The 20,357-nt window shown below is 41.5% G+C and overlaps 1 protein-coding gene across 1 annotated transcript in view; it reads left to right on the top strand.

The window, feature by feature from the left end:
• The first annotated feature begins 3,363 nt into the window (after positions 1 to 3,363).
• The window catches only part of LOC120937984 (mucin-like protein), a 67,448-nt gene continuing 50,454 nt past the window's right edge, over positions 3,364 to 20,357 (top strand). Inside the window, exons 1-4 of the mRNA XM_040351580.1 lie at positions 3,364 to 3,495; positions 13,169 to 13,336; positions 15,593 to 15,772; positions 18,462 to 19,068. Of these exons, the coding sequence (XP_040207514.1) occupies positions 3,445 to 3,495; positions 13,169 to 13,336; positions 15,593 to 15,772; positions 18,462 to 19,068 (1,006 nt within the window). The 5' untranslated portion in view covers positions 3,364 to 3,444. The remainder of the gene's footprint in view (positions 3,496 to 13,168; positions 13,337 to 15,592; positions 15,773 to 18,461; positions 19,069 to 20,357) is intronic.

The following is a 20,357-nucleotide window of genomic DNA, read 5'->3' as shown; positions in this document are numbered from 1 at the left end:
AAAGGAGCCGAGAGAGTCACCGTGGGACCCCAGAACAGGGGGATCGGGGCCACTCTGTGCAAAATGAACTGCACAGTGGAGGTAAGTATGACATGTTTGTTTTTTTCAAAACGGGAACCTTTACAACCACTTTAAGGTTTCTCTTCAGGGATGGAGTGCACTTTTTCTCTGGGAAAGTTTATTTGTTAACTTTAGGTGGTGACATTTATAAAAACATGAGGGATAAGCAGTAGTAACAGTGAAAATATGAAGACTTGATAACTGATAAGAAAGCTTCTCAATTTTAATAAGATATGTAATCCTTTAAAAAAGTTACTCTTTAATGTTCCATCTGGTTGGATCACCTTACTGTAAAGTGTATCCTTAGGCTGGCCATACATTTTAAAATTTTTCTTATTCAATTTCCTTTAGATTTACCTTCAACTATGTAGTGCCAGGGCCCACCTAATTGCATACAAATGGAAAGTGTTTAGGTCTGATCTCATATTATATGGTTTTGGTAAATCTAAAGGAAAACTGTACAAGAAAATTGTATCATGTTTGGCCAGCCGTACTAAGGAGAAATTATTCAAAGTTACCCTGAAACTGTACAGCAGTTAGCATAAGGTGTCAGTGGCTGCTTTAATGCTGGGACCCCGTAAACATTCAGAACCTGGCAGTAGCAATGTTTATGCCTTGTGTCATGGCTGATGAGTGGCGACCTAGCCTCTTTCAGTCCTCCAAGCAGAGATGTGAAAGCCAACATTAGCCCTGAAGCAGGAAAGCCTCCTAGGCTTCCCCTCTGCAACCCATCTATCTAGCCACTCAGCAGGGAACCACTGCATGGGAAATATGAGGCATGAGAAGTGCTCCTAAGCAAATGCAAAAATGCAGAGGTAGATTTAGGGGCATAATTATCTATCCCAAACTCTACCACACTCCCACCATAGCCACCACAAAAGAGTCTGCAGTACCCGTTCACTGGTGGTAGGTCTTCACAAACTCTTAAAATAGCACCTTACTTTCAACCCAGCTGGTCTTCAAATACGATCAAGCAGGTTTTCACAATCCTTCTATCAGTATCCCACTCCAGTTGCCCACAGAGTATGTGTCTCCTTTACTTAGTGCCATCACTGGTGGGGTTGTATTTGAATAGGAAGGAAGGTTTTCCTGTTAAAAAAACAGGTGTCTGTGACACAATTGACGTTGCCTAACTATAACAGACACAGATTCTTCAAGCAAGGTGGCCGAACTGTGGTGCTTTTAAATTTTGTTTGTACAATTATGTTTACACTTACGCTGTTTTCAGGATCTTTGAATTACGCAGGTAAGTAAATGTGATATTTTCAAGATGATTTTCCCTCCCTTTTTGATTTCTTCTAGAGGGTCATTTAACACAACACGTTTCTTTATATAGTATTCTTTATATGTATATATAAATATATACAGTGCATCCAGAAAGTATTCACAGCTCTTCACTTTTTCCACATTTTATTATGTTACAGCCTTATTCCTAAAGGGATTAAATAAACATGAAAGAAGTTTGTTTGAAATCTGCAAATGTATTAAAAAAAAAAAACGGAAAAAAAATCACATGTATAAAACTATAGTCTTTGCTCAATACTTTGTTGAAGCACCTTTGGCACCATTTACAGCCTCAAGTCCGATGCTACAAGCTTGGGACACCTATTTTTGTGCAGTTTCTCTCGTTCTTCTTTGAAGGACCTCTCAAACTCCATCAGTTGGATGAGGAGCATCGGTGCACAACCATTTTCAGATCTCTCCAGAGATGTTCAATCTGGTTCAAGTCTGGGCTCTGGCTAGGCCACTCAAGGACATTCACAGAGTTGTCCCATCTTGGCTGTGTGCTTAGGGTTGTTGTCCTGTCGGAAGATGAACCTTCGCTCCAGTCTGAGCGGTCCAGAGTGCTCTGAAGCAGGTTTTCATCAAGGATGCCTCTGTACATTGCTGAGTTCATCTTTCCCTCGATCCTGACTAGTCTCCCATTTATTGCCACTGAAAAACATCCCCACGGCATGATGCTGCCACCACCATGCTTCGCTGCAGGGATGATATTGGCCAGGTGATGAGCGGAGCCTGGTTTCCCCCAGACATGATACTTGCCATTTAGGCCAAAGATTTCAATCTTTGTTTCATCACACCAGAGAATTTTGTTTCTCATGCTCTTACAGTCATTCAGGTGCCTTTTGGCAAACTCCAGATGGGCTATCATGTGTCTTTTACTGAGGAGTGGATTCCGCCTGGCAACTCTACCATACAGGCCTGATTGGTGGAGTGCTGCAAAGATGATTGTTCTTCTGGAAGGTTCTCCTCTCTCCACAGAGAAGAGCTAGAGCTCTGTCAGAGTGACCATCGTGTTCTTGGTCACCTCCCTGACTAAGGCTCTTCTCCCCCGATCGCTGTTTGTCCAGGCGGCCCTCTCTAAAAAGAGTCCTGGTGGTGCCAAATTTCTGCCATTTACATATTATGGAGACCATTGTGCTCATTGGGACCTTCAATGCTACATCATTTTTCTGTACCCTTCCCCAGATCTGTGCCTCCATACAATCCTGTCTCGGAGGTCTACAGACAATTCCTTGGACTTCATGGCTTGGTCTGTGCTCTGACATACTTCGTTAATTGTGGGACCTTATATAGACAGGTGTGTGCCTTTCCAAATCATGTCCAATCAACTGAATTTACCACAGGTGGACTCCAATCAAGTAGTAGAAACATCCCAAGGATGATCAGTGGAAACACAATGCACCTGAGCTAAATTTTGAGTGTCATGGCAAAAGCTGTGAATACTTATGTACATGGGATTTTTTAATAAATTTACAAAGATTTCATAACAAACTTCTTTAACGTTATCATTTTGGGCTATTGTTTGTAGAATTTTGAGGGAAATAATGAAATTAATCCAATTTGGAATAATGCCGCGTACACACCATCACTTTATGTGATGAAAAAAAACAACGTTTTTAAAAACGTCACTTTAAATGATCGTGTGTGGGGGAAAACATTGTTTTATGTCTTGTGAAAAACGACAAAAAAAACAGAAATTGACACCCGCGCATGCCCAGAAGCTAGTTATGAAGCGAGCTTCAATGGAAAAACGTGGTGAACGTAACCTCACTTTGCTAGAGCATTGTGAAAAAACGATGGTGTGTAGGCAACATCGTTTTTGAAAATTGAAGTTTCAAAAACTTTGTTTTTACTTCACAGAAAATGACGTTTTTTTTCATCACATAAAGTGATGGTGTGTACGCGGCATAAGGCTGTAAAATAACAAAATGTGGAAAAAGTGAAGCGCTTTGAATACTTTCCGGATGCACTGTATATATATATATAATATTTTTATTATCTAAACTTTTTTTTACAGAGAGTTTGCTGTACCCATATGGCAATAATGTTGGGGACACAAAGTTTAATGCTGATGGGAGAGATGTCAATTCACAGTTTATCATGCCACCGATGGGATTCCCATTCCTTGGACAGACATATCATAAAATTTATGTAAGTTTTGTTAACTTAACAATTACAAATAGCAATTAATGAAAAATATATGGGAACTGTGTATGTACATCTTTGTGCTCAGTGCAAAATATGTTTTTGGAGTTGCTGACTTCTTAGATTAAATATTTGTTCATGAAACACGATCATTTATGGTTCCAATTGAATTAACATAAATCGGCACTCCTACATTATACTGTTTACTATCTGAATAACATAAAAACCAGAGACAAATAATATAGCCATAATATTGTATTAGACATTTAGCACACAAAAGAGCCACCGGTCAAAGCTAAATCATTTAAGAAAATGGACATAGGTCATCAAGAACAGTGTTTACATACCAGAAAAAGATATTATACAGCTTTTATAGACGTATATAATTGTCTGTCTTGTTGCATGGAAATTAGGTTTCTTCAAACTGTTTCTGAATTTGTAACAATATTAAAGCACATTGAATAGATCAGCACAACCTGATTTTGAAAGGAGTCAGTTGAGGTGGTACGGAGATTGACAACTGGGAACTTTCCTTGTGAACATCCATTTACAAGCCTCCAGTCCGGAACACATCCAAAAGTACTACTTTCATTGATACTGTAACAGAGTAGTTGGCCCTTTTAGGTTAGTAAAGAATAACCTTCTTGATCCCTTTCAGTTCCCCTCCTCTGGATTTTGCCCTCAACACTCCACAGAAACTGCTCTCCTAAAACTCACAAATGATTTACTAACAGCAAAAACCAATGGACACTATTCTGTACTCTTACTTCTGGACCTTTCAGCTGCCGTTAATACAGTTGACTACCCCCTCCTCCTCAAAAATCGTACTCCTTTTGGTCTCCGTGGCTGTGCTCTTTGTTGACGCTCATCCATCCTATCCCACGCACCTTCAGAGTCACTTACAATTCTGCTTCATTCGCTGCTCTTCCATTCTCCAACCCCCCAAGGTTCTTTTCTTGGACCTCTCCTATTCTCAATCTACACCTCCACCCTGGGTCAGCTGATATAATTTCTATGCTGGCGACACCCAAATCAATTAATCTACCCCTTAGATCACAATATCAGTCTCCTCACACATCTCTTCACACATCCCCTTAATACATCTCCTCAAGCATCATTAATTTACTGACTGACATATCAGTCTGGATGTCACACCACTTCCTCAAGCTCAACCTATCCAAAACTGAGCTCATAATATTTTCCCCTGACTTCCCCGTTAAGATCAATGGCCAGGGTGACTTTGGCCAATTATGGCTCAGGGGGTTTAGTACACGCCCCACACTATAAAAGGCCGCCTGCAAGTCGGCCTTGTGTAGTGTGTTGCGGCAGTTTAGACAGAAAGAGACAGAGAGAGTGTCATTTATTGCAGGTAGAAAGAGCAGTTAGGCAGGCTAGTTAGTTAGAGTTACAGTGTGTAGAGGATATACAGTATATGCATCCCAGGTGTTGTATATATATTTATACACTGTATTGAGTTTAGCTAGATCTGCTCTTCCTAATTTAATTGACCGGCAGGCAGGTGATTGTGCTAGCTGCAGTATTCTCACATGGTGTACTGTCTGTGTCCTCTGCAGTGTGCACCTAAGGCTATGTGGTGTGTGTACTGTCTGTGTCCTGTGCACCTAACGTAAAGCTGGTGTTTCTCATATTTATTACTAGAGTCAGGGATCTGCTCATATTAATACTAGTTACATAGTTAGTCAGGTTGAAAAAAGACACAAGTCCATCCAGTTCAACCACAAAAAACAAAATAAAAAAACACAGTAAAATCCTATACACCCAACTTCATACCCACAGTTGATCCAGAGGAAGGCAAAAAACCCCAGCGGAGCATGATCCAATTTGCTACAGCAGGGGAAAAAATTCCTTCCTGATCCCCCGAGAGGCAATCGGATTTACCCTGGATCAACTTTACCTACAAATCTTAGTACTCAGTTATATTCTGTACATTTAGGAAAGAATCCAGACCTTTCTTAAAGCAATCTACTGATCTGGCCAGAACCACCTCTGGAGGGAGTCTGTTCCACATTTTCACAGCTCTTACTGTGAAAAAACCTTTCCGTATTTGGAGGTGAAATCTCTTTTCCTCTAGACGTAAAGAGTGCCCCCTTGTCCTCAGTGATGACCGTAAAGTGAATAACTCAACACCAAGTTCACTGTATGGACCTCTTATATATTTGTACATGTTGATCATATCCCCCCTTATTCTCCTCTTCTCAAGAGTGAATAAATCTAGTTCCTCTAATCTTTCCTCATAGCTGAGCTCCTCCATGCCTCTTATCAATTTGGTTGCTCTTCTCTGCACTTTCTCCAGTTCTCCTATATCCTTTTTGAGAACTGGTGCCCAAAACTGAACTGCATATTCCAGATGAGGTCTTACTAATGATTTGTACAGGGGCAAAATTATATCTCTGTCTCTGGAGTCCATACCTCTCTTAATACAAGAAAGGACTTTGCTCGCTTTGGAAACCGCAGCTTGGCATTGCATGCCATTATTGAGCTTATGATCAACTAAAACCCCCAGATCTTTCTCCACTACAGACCCCCCCAGTTGTACTCCCCCTAGTATGTATGATGCATGCATATTCTTAGCCCCCAAGTGCATAACTTTACATTTATCTACATTAAACCTCATCTGCCACTTAGTCGCCCAATCAGACAGAGCATTGAGGTCGGCTTGTAAATTGGCGACATCCTGTAAGGACGTTATTCCACTGCATAGCTTGGTGTCATCTGCAAAGACAGAAATGTTACTTTTGATCTCAGACCCAATATCATTTATAAATATATTGAAAAGTAAGGGTCCCAGCACTGAACCTTGGGGTACACCACTGATAACATTGGACCATTCAGAGTAAGAATCATTAACCACGACTCTCTGAATTCTGGCTTTCAGCCAGTTTTCTATCCATTTACAAACTGATATATCCAATCCTGTAGACCTTACCTTACACATGAGCTGTGTGTGCGGAACTGTATCGAACGCTTTTGCAAAATCCAAATATATCACGTCCACAGCCACGCCTCTGTCCAGGGTTTTACTTACCTCTTCATAAAAGGAAATCAGGTTTGTCTGACAACTTCTGTCTTTCATGAATCCATGTTGACTGCTGCTTAAATAGTTTTTTTCCAGCAAGAACTCATCCATGTGGTCTTTTATTAAACGTTCCAGTATCTTCCCAACTATAGAAGTTAAACTAACAGGTCTATAGTTACTTGGTAAAGACTTTGTTCCCTTTTTAAATATGGGCACCACATTGGCCCTGCGCCAATCCAGTGGTACTATTCCTGTCTTTAATGAGTCCCTAAATATTAGATACAGTGGCTTTGAAATGACAGAGCTCAACTCACCTAGGATCCGTGGATGGATGCCATCAGGTCCAGGTGCTTTATCCACCTTTATTCTGTCTAAATATTTCTGGACCATATCACTTTTGAGCCATTGTGGATTTGGGGCTGTGTCACTCCCACCCCCATTTTGGACATGAGCTCCCCCATGCTCCATTGTATACACAGAGCTGAAGAAAACATTTAATAAATTTGCCTTCTCTTTGTCCCCAGTCACCCACTCTAGATTATTTTGTAAGGGGCCTACATGCTCAGACTTCACCTTTTTACTATTAATATATTTAAAGAATTTTTTGGGGTTTGTCCTACTATCTTTTGCAATCTGTCGTTCGTTTTGAATTTTTGCATCCTTGATTTCCTTTTTGCATATCCTGTTATATTCTTTGTAACATTTAAACAACACTAGTGTTCCTTCATTTTTATATTTTTTAAAAGCTACTTTCTTATTGTTTATAGCTTTTTTAACTTTGACCGTGAGCCACATAGGTTTTATTTTTAGCCTTTTAAACTTATTGCCCATGGGAACATACTTTGCAGTGAGGTTCCACACAGTCTTTTTGAAGAATTCCCATTTCTGTTCTGTGTTCATATGTGCCAATAGTCCCTCCCAGTCCAAGTCCTGGAGAGCAGCCCTCATCCTTGGAAAATTTGCTCTCTTAAAATTTAGTGTTTTAATATTTCCTGTATGTATTTCTTGCTTATAGTTAACATTAAATGAAATCATGTTATGATCACTGCTACCCAGGTGTTCCTTTATCTGAACATTAGTAATAAGCTCTGCATGGTTTGAGATTATCAGGTCCAACAGAGCATCATTCCTAGTTGGGGCCTCAATAAACTGCACCATAAAATTGTCCTGCAATAGGTTTTTAAATTTTTGTCCTTTAACTGTCCCAGAAGTGCCATTAATCCAGTCAATTTCTGGGTAGTTAAAATCCCCCATTATTATCACCGTCCCAGACCTTGCAGCCCTTTCCATCTGTGCAAGGAGCTGAGTCTCCACCTCCTCATTAACATTGGGTGGTTTATAACAAACTCCAATGATTAATTTTGAACTACGCACATCTGTATGCAGTTCCACCCATAATGCTTCAGCCTCATCACACGCTCCATCAACCAGGTTCTCTTTCACGCTTGCTTTGAGGTCACTTCTCACATAGAGACAGACCCCTCCACCTTTCCTTTTTACCCTGTCTTTCCGAAAGAGAGCATAGCCAGGAATATTAATAGCCCAGTCATGTGAGGATTGAAGCCAAGTTTCAGCAATACCGATTACATCATAGCTCTCCTCATGCATCAGAGCTTCCAGCTCACCTGTTTTGCTTGGCAGACTTCTGGCATTGGTGAACAAACACTTAAATGTATTGTTACATTTTTCTCTGGTGTTTTTCATATAATTTATAGTAGTACAAATGGCACTATTATTTCCAATGGCTGTTTGCAACATGGGAACTTTGTCACCTGCCATAACCCTCCCCCCATCTATCCCCATTCCACTCTCCATTAATGTCTGACCACTAACTGACCTGTCTGCTCGATGTAATTCTAATTCACCCTCCCCCCTCAATCCTAGTTTAAATACTCCTCCAGCATTCCCATAAACCTCTCCCCCAGCACAGCAGACCCCCTTCCATTCAAGTGCAAACCGTCTTTAGCATATAGGCTGCACCCCAATGAAAAGTCAGCCCAGTGCTCTAGAAACCCAAATCCCTCCTTCCTACACCAGGTCTTTAGCCATGCATTCAGCTCTCTAATCTCCCCCTGCCTTTCCTGTGTTGCGCATGGCACAGGCAATATTTCAGAGAATATCACCTTGGAGGTCCTTCCCTTCATCTTGCAGCCTAGTTCTTTAAATTGATTCTTAAGGAGCCTCCACCTTCCATGTATACTGTCATTGGTTCCAACGTGGACCAAGACAGCTGGGTCATGCCCAGCCCCTCCCAGTAATTTATCCACCCGGTCCACCACATGCCGAACCCTGGCACCAGGGAGACAGCAAACCATTCGGTTGAAGCGATCCTGGCGACAAATTATTCTATCAGTCCTTCTGATTATAGAATCCCCTATTACCACCAACTGTCTAGGCCTACCTGCACTCCCCTCCCCACCTCTACTAGATGGGTTGCTCTCCCGGCTGTTAGGGGTAGCAGTAACATCTAGGGCTGCCACCTCTGTGTTTGCCACCTCCACATCATCACCCAACTTGGCAAATTTGTTTTGATGCACAAATACAGGACTGGCCTTCCCTTTCTTCACGCCCCTTCCACTCCCTCTAACTGCATTAACCCATCTCCCTATCTGATAATCCTGACTTTCCCCTCCACCCTCCACATCAACCTTACTGACCACTTGCTCAGCGAGCAGAGGACCCCTTTCAAGGTTGTCATTTCTACCCAGTGTTGCAACTTGCTCCTCCAGATCTCTAATACGAGCTTCCAGAAGGGCAACCTGCTCACATCTGTCACAGCGGTATCCATCTTGGAGCTGTTGCACCAATTTTGCATACATGTGACACACTGTGCACTGAGCAAAACCTTCAACCCTGCTAGCACTCATTTCCCAGTTACAATATAATTACTTGTATGAAGATTAAGATAATACTTACAGTTTTAGAAGACTCGTGTCTTAACTCTTGTTTTAAACTCCTGGTTATTAACTCTCCACTTGTAATCAAAAATTCCACTTCTGATCAGAAATTCCACACCAGATCTTAGCAAGGAGCCAGCTCTTATGGAGTTTTTACAGACACTTATATACTCACCTGTTAACAATTAGACACTCCCCTGTTAACAATTAAACACTCCCCAAAATTAGCAGAAAGGAAAAAAAAAGCTGTTTAAAAAGTGTCAGAGAAAAAAAGACAAACAATTGAACACTTGCAGCAGAAACAGTTAAAAGCAGCTAAAAGCAAATCCTGGTTATTAACTCTCCACTTGTAATCAAAAATTCCACTTCTGATCAGAAATTCCACACCAGATCTTAGCAAGGAGCCAGCTCTTATGGAGTTTTTACAGACACTTATATACTCACCTGTTAACAATTAGACACTCCCCTGTTAACAATTAAACACTCCCCAAAATTAGCAGAAAGGAAAAAAAAAGCTGTTTAAAAAGTGTCAGAGAAAAAAAGACAAACAATTGAACACTTGCAGCAGAAACAGTTAAAAGCAGCTAAAAGCAAATCCTGGTTATTAACTCTCCACTTGTAATCAAAAATTCCACTTCTGATCAGAAATTCCACACCAGATCTTAGCAAGGAGCCAGCTCTTATGGAGTTTTTACAGACACTTATATACTCACCTGTTAACAATTAGACACTCCCCTGTTAACAATTAAACACTCCCAAAAATTAGCAGAAAGGAAAAAAAAAGCTGTTTAAAAAGTGTCAGAGAAAAAAAGACAAACAATTGAACACTTGCAGCAGAAACAGTTAAAAGCAGCTAAAAGCAAATCCTGGTTATTAACTCTCCACTTGTAATCAAAAATTCCACTTCTGATCAGAAATTCCACACCAGATCTTAGCAAGGAGCCAGCTCTTATGGAGTTTTTACAGACACTTATATACTCACCTGTTAACAATTAGACACTCCCCTGTTAACAATTAAACACTCCCCTAAATTAGCAGAAAGGAAAAAAAAAGCTGTTTAAAAAGTGTCAGAGAAAAAAAGACAAACAATTGAACACTTGCAGCAGAAACAGTTAAAAGCAGCTAAAAGCAAATCCTGGTTATTAACTCTCCACTTGTAATCAAAAATTCCACTTCTGATCAGAAATTCCACACCAGATCTTAGCAAGGAGCCAGCTCTTATGGAGTTTTTACAGACACTTATATACTCACCTGTTAACAATTAGACACTCCCCTGTTAACAATTAAACACTCCCCTAAATTAGCAGAAAGGAAAAAAAAAGCTGTTTAAAAAGTGTCAGAGAAAAAAAGACAAACAATTGAACACTTGCAGCAGAAACAGTTAAAAGCAGCTAAAAGCAAATCCTGGTTATTAACTCTCCACTTGTAATCAAAAATTCCACTTCTGATCAGAAATTCCACACCAGATCTTAGCAAGGAGCCAGCTCTTATGGAGTTTTTACAGACACTTATATACTCACCTGTTAACAATTAGACACTCCCCTGTTAACAATTAAACACTCCCCTAAATTAGCAGAAAGGAAAAAAAAAGCTGTTTAAAAAGTGTCAGAGAAAAAAAGACAAACAATTGAACACTTGCAGCAGAAACAGTTAAAAGCAGCTAAAAGCAAATCCTGGTTATTAACTCTCCACTTGTAATCAAAAATTCCACTTCTGATCAGAAATTCCACACCAGATCTTAGCAAGGAGCCAGGCAGAGGATATTGCTGCAAGTACTTTCACGTGGTGTACTGCAGTGTGCACCCAAAGCTACGTGGCCAGGTCCTTTACCTGCATAAAGGTCCAGGTCTTAAGTGGTTAAGAATCATTAAAATCACTGCTCCAGAAAAAACGACCGTTTTTAAAACTTTTTTCTACATTGATACATGTTCCCTGGGGCAAGACCCGGGTTCTCAAACCCGTTTTACGACAATAACTTGCATATTAGGCTTTAAAATTAGCACTTTTGAATTCGAACGTTCAAGTCCCATAGACTTCAATTGGGCTTTCCAAATGTTCGCGCAAATGTTCGGTCCGTTCGAAGGTTCTGGTGCGAACCGAACGGGGGGGGGTGTTCGGCTCATCCCTACCGGTGACGTACAACACGTACGACAGGACCATAAAGTGGAAGTTCCTTTCAAGTGGCACCACCCTTTGAGCTGCTTTTGGGCTGCATACTTGATTCTGAACATGCGCGTTTTCCCCCCCTCGGAAAAGCATACACACGTCCATTTTTGGCGACGAGAAAAAGACTGACGGGAAACATGACGATAAAAAAAGAGAGCTGGTTTCAATTTTTTTGGCGTGAAAACTGCTAGGGAGCATACACACCACCGGTTTTCACGACCAATATAAAAAATGGCAGTTTTCTCGTCGTGAAAACCGGTCGTGTGTACAAGGCATCAGGCATGGACTTCTTTCTGGGGACAGAGCAGGAAGTGATTTTCAGGTTAAAGAAAATAGTTTAAAGAATGGACCTCTCCTAGGAAATCCCGGAAGTGAAGTAAGTGTGTTATCACCCCATTATAACCAGAGTTCCTGGGAGCGCCTATGCTATGAAATTGTAAGGTGCCACAAGGAAGACTGAAAAATCACAGAAAGAGTTAATTATGCCTGTTATACAATAGCACTATTTTTACTATTATTGATACTATTCAAATTTCTATTACTGCAGCTACGTTAAGTATATCTAAATACAGTGGCCCGGATTCACAGACAGCGGCGCACATTTATGCCGCAGTAGCCTATCTCCTGTACGCTACGCCGATGCAGCGCAGAGAGGCAGGAATGGAATTCACAGAGCACTTGCTCCCAAAACTGTGCTGTGTTTCCTAGGCGTAAGCCGGCGTAGGTGGAAGTGGGCTTGAGCCATGCAAATGAGGCGTGACCCCATGCAAATGATGGGCCGAGCGCCAGACAGATACGTATAACGAACGGCGCATGCACCGTCCCGTGGGCGCATCTCAGTGCACATGCTCACAAACACGTCGGAATTGCCTAAGATATGCCGGATCACTGCCTACGGCGTGAACGTAACCTACGCCTAGTCATATTCACGTCCAACATAAACTACGTAAAATACGCCGGCTTGTATTCCTTGGTGCAGCCCTTTTCACGTCTGTTGCTGAGTTACACCTCCTTTATGGGGCTTAATTTTACGCCGGACGTACAACTTACGCGCACCACTCGTAGCCTGCGTCGGCCGCACGTACGTTCGTGAATCGGCGTATCTCCCTCATTTGCATATTTGAATCGAAAATCAATGGGAGCGCCACATGCATCCAGCGTAAATATGCGCCCACTCTACGCCGGCGTAGGCAAGTTACGTCGGTGGAATGAAGCCTGTTTTTAGGCGCATCTTAGTTTGTGGGTACGGCGCACAGATACGACGGCGCATATTTGCACTTACGCGGCGTATCTGGAGATACGTCGGCGCAAGTGCTTTGTGATTCTGGGCCTGTATATCTAATTCGTTTGTGTTTTGGTTCCCTCTGATCTTGCTTACTTACTTGATCTGTTACTAATTTTACTGGTGCTAAACATGTTATTACTGGTTATACTGTTATTACAAAATATTCCGTTTATTGATCCTGCTGCTACTACTGCTAGAAATATTATTACGATTATTATTACTATCTTACATGTTTTATAGAACAAAGAATGCAGGTATAAAATGCCAGGATTCATTATGGTGTTTTTTTGTTAGTTTTCAGATAATGGACTGATCCAGTTTCAGCTTTGGAACATCAATGAAAAATATTTATTCCCCAATCCCTTTGATAAAAGGTTTTGGGGAGATGAGAAGGTGGCCATGCTCGCTGTCTTCTGGGATGATGCAGATCTCACGTTAGGAGATGGGGCACTTTGGTACCAGGTATGTGTGTTGAGCTAAGCTATTGTCATTAAGATGGTCTCCAAAATATGTGCATGGGTTGAGCGTAGTAATATACATTCAGTTTCAAAACAGTTTCCTATAATGTATGTATAGCCCAAACTTTTTTTTTTTCAACAGGTGTCCCCATTGGAAGAAATTTTTTCACCTCCTGTTCTGTAACAACTATAGCATTGCGTATTTCCCATCACTTTTTGTCTTAGGTCATTATGTCATTAATGGTCATTAATAAAGAAGGTAATTTTCTCCAGTGGGGACACAGACAGCAATAAAAACCTGAGTTTTAACGATTCTCTATCCAAAATGAAAAACAAATGTTTCCCCAGCCCACAGTATATACTGTATACATATATATATATATATATATATATATATATATATATATATATATATATATATATATATATATATATATATGTCATTACTTTGACATTTAATACTGGCATATGGCAGCAGCTAGCTGCCATAACCCTGTATCATTTATTTCTGTGGGCGATTTAGCCTTGGAAAAAAGTAATCCCAGTGGCACACTTGTCGAGGGATCACTTTTAGAGGTGGCGGGATAAGTGAGAGAGGCAGGACTAATATGCAGCACTGATGAGAACTGATAGGTGGTACTGATGGGCACTGACAGGTGGCTCTGATGGCTGTGATGTGTTCTCTGCGGGTCTCCTCCAGTATCAGCCTGGAGCTGCATAGCTGATTTTGTGTCCTCCTACCTCCTCTGCCTAGATTTGGCTGGACTTCGTGTGGTGGGGGTTGATCCTCTGCCAAGATTTGGCTGGACATCGTGTGGTGGGGGTTGAGGGGGGAGAGAACTCACCTGTTTCCTGAGAAGGCGGCCGTATCTCCAGGCGTGCAGCCGGCGCCATCTTGACTGTCCCGCTGGCTGGCCGGCAGAGAGATAGCTTAGATGCCAGAATCAGCTCCTCTATACTTGCTGTGTTTGCCGCTGAACACCTTTGGAAGGCAGGAGCGCTAAGCTAAGCGGCCTCTTCCTCACTGGCCAGACACGCCTCCTATTGACAGCTGAAATATCATTGGTTGTTAAGGACGTGGCGGCTCCTCTCCTTAACTAATAATTGCTGGCATTCTTTTCTTTACATTTCAGCTGCTAGCTGGGAAATCCCTCTGACAGCTGAAAGAACCGAGCCAGAAGGTATGGACTTAGGGTGGTGGGGGCCCCTGGGCTTGAGTCACTTTCGGCCCTACCTTCTATACATTACTTTAAATAGAACAAAATGATACATACAGAAGCTATGTATTCTCCCACTTCAAAGGGGTATGCCTAGGGAAGCAAAACAGCATAAAATGAATGTGTGTATGGGGATAAATAACCCAATATCACCACAAAGAGCCTGGCAAGGAAAGAGCTTCCGCTGTACCTGTCAGATGGAAAGGGATCATATAATTCCGCCGTAGGAGCCGTCACGTCTGTCCATCGGTAGTCGCCGCAGCTATAAATATTGTCATTCGGATGCCCACACATGACCGAGCGTAATGTCGTCATCGCGACCGCGTCGCATAATGATGATGTGTAGTCATCAATAGTAAACATAGCGTTGTCCCGAAGGACATGTATACTACGCATGGGCACAAAAAAGCACTGACACAAGTCAGAGTGCAATGTATTCAAAGAGCAAATCCAGCAATTGGAGCCAAAGTAACATGTAACATCCAGCAAAAGGACAGACACCGGGCATAATATTGCAAAAATAGCTTCACAAGGGTAATAATAAAAGAGACAGTTTCTCTACTTGGGCGGAGGACAAAAATGATCAATGTCCCTAGAACAGGTAAAAATGCTAGACCAATCAACACACTTTAAATGAAAAATTAAATGACTGGCATATTGTTGAAAAAAATTAAACGTAAATGGGCGGGGCCCCCTATTGGGTGGGGCCCATGGGCTTGAGCCCAGTCAAGGCCAATGGTAAGTCCTGCTCAGGATATCGGTACAATTTCACGAGTACTGATACCCGTGCAAATGCCTAGTATTGGCACTGATACCGGTATCGGTGAAATCCTAATTATTATTATTTCCAAATGAACAGGAAAGCAACCTTAAAGACTCTACCAATTTAGGGTTTTAAATGTTTTTGCCTTTACCCTCATCCAAAAATGTCAGGACTACCAGAACTATATATCGTCACACATCATATCTGGACACATTTCTGCAATGAAAAGTAAAAAAACAAAATCTGATAAAACGTTACATGGTTTTATGGTTTCCTTCAGATATATTCGGAGAAAGAGCAGAAAGATGTTTACTCACAGATAATATTCAACAGAACCAACGAAGAAGTGAACAGATACTTCTGTAAGAACATCACCTCCAATTTTACTGCAAAATGGATACTGAAAATAACATGGGACCAAGTACTGCCAGTCTCTTTTCAGAAAGTAATGCTCCAAGAGGTAAAGGACCATTGTCTACAAAATTGTAATAACTCCGCTCTCATGTTTGTACATTAGTGGAGTCATTAAGATTATGGAGAAGAAAATTGAACTAGATACAGACATAGGAATACTTATGTGCACTTGCCCTAAATACTCAGAAGTATATCCATTAAGACAGAGCAAAAAGCAATGACCATGGGTTGTTCCTCTTATCAGTGTACAGCAGACAGAATGGTAAGGTGATTGGCAGCTGCCATGAGTTCAGCATGCATTGGGCTTTTTTTTTTAATTTCACTTTTTTGCTTTATGAAATATTTATGTCCAAATGATAGACTTGTAAGCTGCAATATGTAAATATTTTTGCTTTTGGGTTTAGATAAGCTTAAAGTGGAGGTTCCACCTGAAAAAAAAAAAAAAAATCCACCAGAAATCTAAAAAAAATAAAATAAAAAAAATAAATGGAAAAACATTTTTTTTTTTACTTACCCTAAATAGCTGTTGCTATTTATCTGCCTCTTCATCCTCTGCGGCGGATTCTCTTCCTCCTCCTACACTCGGTGTCTTCTTGTGAATGGGGCGCGCTGCATTCTGGGAACTTTCTTGTGTCCCAGAAAGCAGCCGGCCCATTCACAAAGCGCCGCGCTGCTCGCGCATGCGCAGTAGGAAACGGGCAGTGAAGCCGTACGGCTTCACTGCCTGTTTCCCTTACTGTGGATGGCGGCGCTTGGAGCTGCCAGGATCGAGGATCGGCCTCGGCGGGAGCCGACATCGCTGGCGGCTAGGACAGGTAAGTGTCCTTATTAAAAGTCAGCAGCTCCAGTGTTAGTAGCTGCTGACTTTTAATTTTTTTTTTTTTTTTGTAATGGAACCTCCTCTTTAAATTTGTAACCTGTCATCTATTTTAAAACTCTTTCCTCATGCACACTGGGCACTAAAATACTGTTATAAAAAGGGCAGCAGCTTTGCAGTGAGTTTTTCAAAGTTTTTCAATGTTTTTGCAATAGTGTTTTTTGGCGTTTATTAGCGCTTTTAGCATTTTTTCCGCATTAGCATTTTTTTTATTTTTTAAAGGATCAATAACGTTAAATGCTGGTGAACCGTTTTGAAATGTTTATCAACATTTTTTGACAGCTTTTACAGCTGAAAAACGTCAGAACCCACTAGTTTGGTTTTTTTTTTCCAGCCCAAAAACACCCCAGCCAAAAACAGTTAATGACGGCATATGTGTGCATGGACACATAGGATAACATGATGGGGAGTTTATTGACTGTAGAAAGAAACGTCTGAAGCCAAAAACAGCAGCTGGAAAGAGAGAAATGAATATGTGGGAAAGGCATAACAAGTTTTTAGTATGTGTGGCCTCATTATTCTCTCTCCGATAAACTCCGGAAGAGACTCCCTGCATGACCCAGATATGCCCCACTACGATGCTTTACTGGACTTTTCCACACCAGCAGTGGCGGCTGGTGGTCTTTTGTTTGGGGGGAGCGGCAAACAACAACCCCCCACGCGGCACCTCAAACCCCCCCGCTGTCTGCCGGTCCACTGGCACTTACCCCATTGGCGGCGGGGATCGGCAGGCACATCAGGGAATGACAGGCACATCTGGGATCAGCAGGCACATCGGGCAGGGGCACAGGCTGCGGTGTCCACTTCCCTCCTGAGATCACGGCGGCTTCCGTCGTGCATCTCCTCCCCTCCTGCTAGGCATCCAATAGGATCGCCTGACCTTTCAGCCAATCGAGGAAACGGGTAACAGAACCATGCTTCCTGATTGGCGGAGAGGCAATTCAATGTTAGAAAAGTGAACATTAATTTGCTTTTCGAAAACATCTGGGTGGGCTCCGAGTGGAATGCTCTGCGCTCCGAGTCCACCCAATTTTGAAGCCTATTAGAGTCTATGGCTCTAATCAGGTGTTTCAAAAAAACACCCCCGCCATTGTAATTCATGTGCCCGGCGTCCTGAAAGGGGCTATGCATGAATATATCCATTAACTATATAGGGGGGTGACATGGATAGAAGGGCCGGCGGCCCGTGTGCTCCAAATGGACGGGCCACCGCTGCACCCCAGTGTGGTTTAGCACCTACTGGCGGTACCTCAGTTTGGATTATCGCCAAAGAGACAATATGACCTGTATATAATCTGTAGAATTGTGATAAGGAATGCTGTATTTTCCTTTCCATCCCTCTTCTTTTTTTCCCTTCCACTTTTTCTATTCTCATAATCTGTAGTTTCTTCTTCCAATGGAAAAACTGCTGGAAAAAGATAGAGAGCAGGTTCTCTTTTTTCCCATCAGGAAAAAATCAGATCGGATTTTCCTATTGTGTTTACAAATTCCGACGCACAAAAATTCTGACGCATGCTCAGAAGCATGGAACTTAATTTTCTCGGCTCGTCATAGTCTTTTATGTCACCGCGTTCTCGGCAGTCAAAAGTTCATCAAACTTTTGTGTGATTGTGTGTATGCAAGGCAGGTTTGAGCGGAATTCCGTCAGGAAAACCATTTGTTTTTTTCCGAAGGGAAAACCGATCGTGTGTACGGGGTATTTGATAAGACTTTTGATTTTTTTTTTAACTGCCAGCTGATTTTCTTTAAGAATATGTTAAAAATATGAATTTGTGTAAAAAAAAAAAAAAAAAAAAAGAGAGATATTGTTTCTAACGTTATTTCTATGGTTTCCTTCTGCTGTGTTCAAAAAACATAGACTAACACCTTCCAGTGTATACTGACAACAGACGGGACACATTCCTTTGCATTAATGAAATATTACAATATGTCATGGAGTCCCGGACAGCGAGTATATCACAGAGCCCTGATTGGGTACACAAACGGGGAAGGTGTTTACTACAATGATCCACAAGCAATGAAGAACAATACGTATGGGCCAGCGGGACTATACCGGCTTCACAAGGTTTTAGGAAACACTAATGGGACCGGACTGTGGGCCTATCAGCTGGACAGCCCAAGTAATATAAATAAGACAAACTACCACAGGAAGTGCTGGAGATGGTATTACTCAGAGCCGGATAGTTCTTTGTGGGAAGATGGACGGCCATCTTGTCCATGCCTGAAATCCCAGGCCGCTAAAGACTTAAATTATATTCCTGAGATCCTTCCACCCATAAGCTCTGATCTGGTTAAGACATTGAGACGGTTACAGGGCAATGGGACAACCTTCCAGTCAACTCTCCCCAATCGATATGCCGCTGGACACAGATGTGTCTATGACTCGGAAGGATATTTGATAAACGGATTCAAAGACCGATACTTTATATATGACTCAAATCAGGATGGTGTTCAAAATCACATAGGTAGGTCTGTGATATATGGTTTTCTGAAATATAGAGGAAAATTGCTGAGACTCAGGCCTCGTACACACGACCGAGTTTCTCGGCAAAAACCAGCAAGAAACTTGCTGTGAGATATTTTTTTGCAGAGGAAACCGGTCGTGTGTACATTTTCGTCGAGGAAACTGTCGAGAAACTCGACGAGCCAAAAAGAGAACATGTTCTCTATTTCCTTGACGGGAATGGAGAAAATTGGCTTGTCGAGTTTCTCAACGGCTTCACAAGGAACTCGACGAGCAAAACGATGTGTTTCGCCCGTCGAGTTCCTCGGTCGTGTGTACGAGGCTTTACATATCATTAGACATGTGCTTTCGTTTTCGTACGATTGCTTTTTCGTCCAAATGCATTTTCGTCCGAATTTCGGGGATTTTCGCATTCGTTTTAACAAACGATAACGAATGCGCAGAATCCAAAATCTGAAAGATCCGACATAAAAAATGCTTTATTTTCGTATCGTTGCAATAACGGTTCGATATAGATAGAAGATTTGACATGACGGTGACAATAGCGATCTGTGTCTATCGAACCTGCGGTTGAATGTGCCTAACCTAACTCTATTAGTCCAAGATTATTCAACAGAGAGAGAAAAGATTTGATTGACATTATAGAGACATGAAGATTCGCCAGAGCAGCTAAAAACATTGCCGCGAGTGGACATTTATGGTCATATGCTCCTGCCATAGACTATAGAAGAATTCTAATGTTGGTTGACTAGTAATAATAATTAATAAATATAATTACTAGTAATACAACTTGGGAATTCTACTACAGCTTGTGGGCGGAGCATTCGACCGGAAATGTACGATTGCGGCGTTGTACAGTTTAGCTGCTTCGTCTAATCTTCTCAGAACATTTGACAGACACCATAAGCCTTCAATGACAGATTTAACCTTAATTCATGAGAATTTTCAGACGAATGCATTTTTAACGAAACTAAATAAATACGAATTTCAGGAGTAACTAAATAAATGTATTTTTCGGAGGAAAAAAATTCTGAGACAAAATATTTAAGTGTGCACATGTCTACATATTATAAGTCCATAAAAAGACAGATCACCACATGTGTCCATTTAATTCACATTTTTGAAAACAACTTGACAAAAAAATGTTCATGCAAAAAGAGGCGTTAACACCTATCATACTCACACATATGTATTTAGATACACACACACTATTTTCAAAAGTATTGGGACACCTGCCTTTACTCTTTGGAAGGGGATGCCAAAAATCTGACTTGTATTGTGCAGACTTTT

The sequence above is a fragment of the Rana temporaria genome, chromosome 4 (assembly GCF_905171775.1).
Source record: "Rana temporaria chromosome 4, aRanTem1.1, whole genome shotgun sequence".
Taxonomy (NCBI): Eukaryota; Metazoa; Chordata; class Amphibia; order Anura; family Ranidae; genus Rana; species Rana temporaria.
The sequence above is the reverse complement of the archived record's forward strand: the minus strand, read 5'-3'. Positions and strand labels throughout refer to the sequence as shown.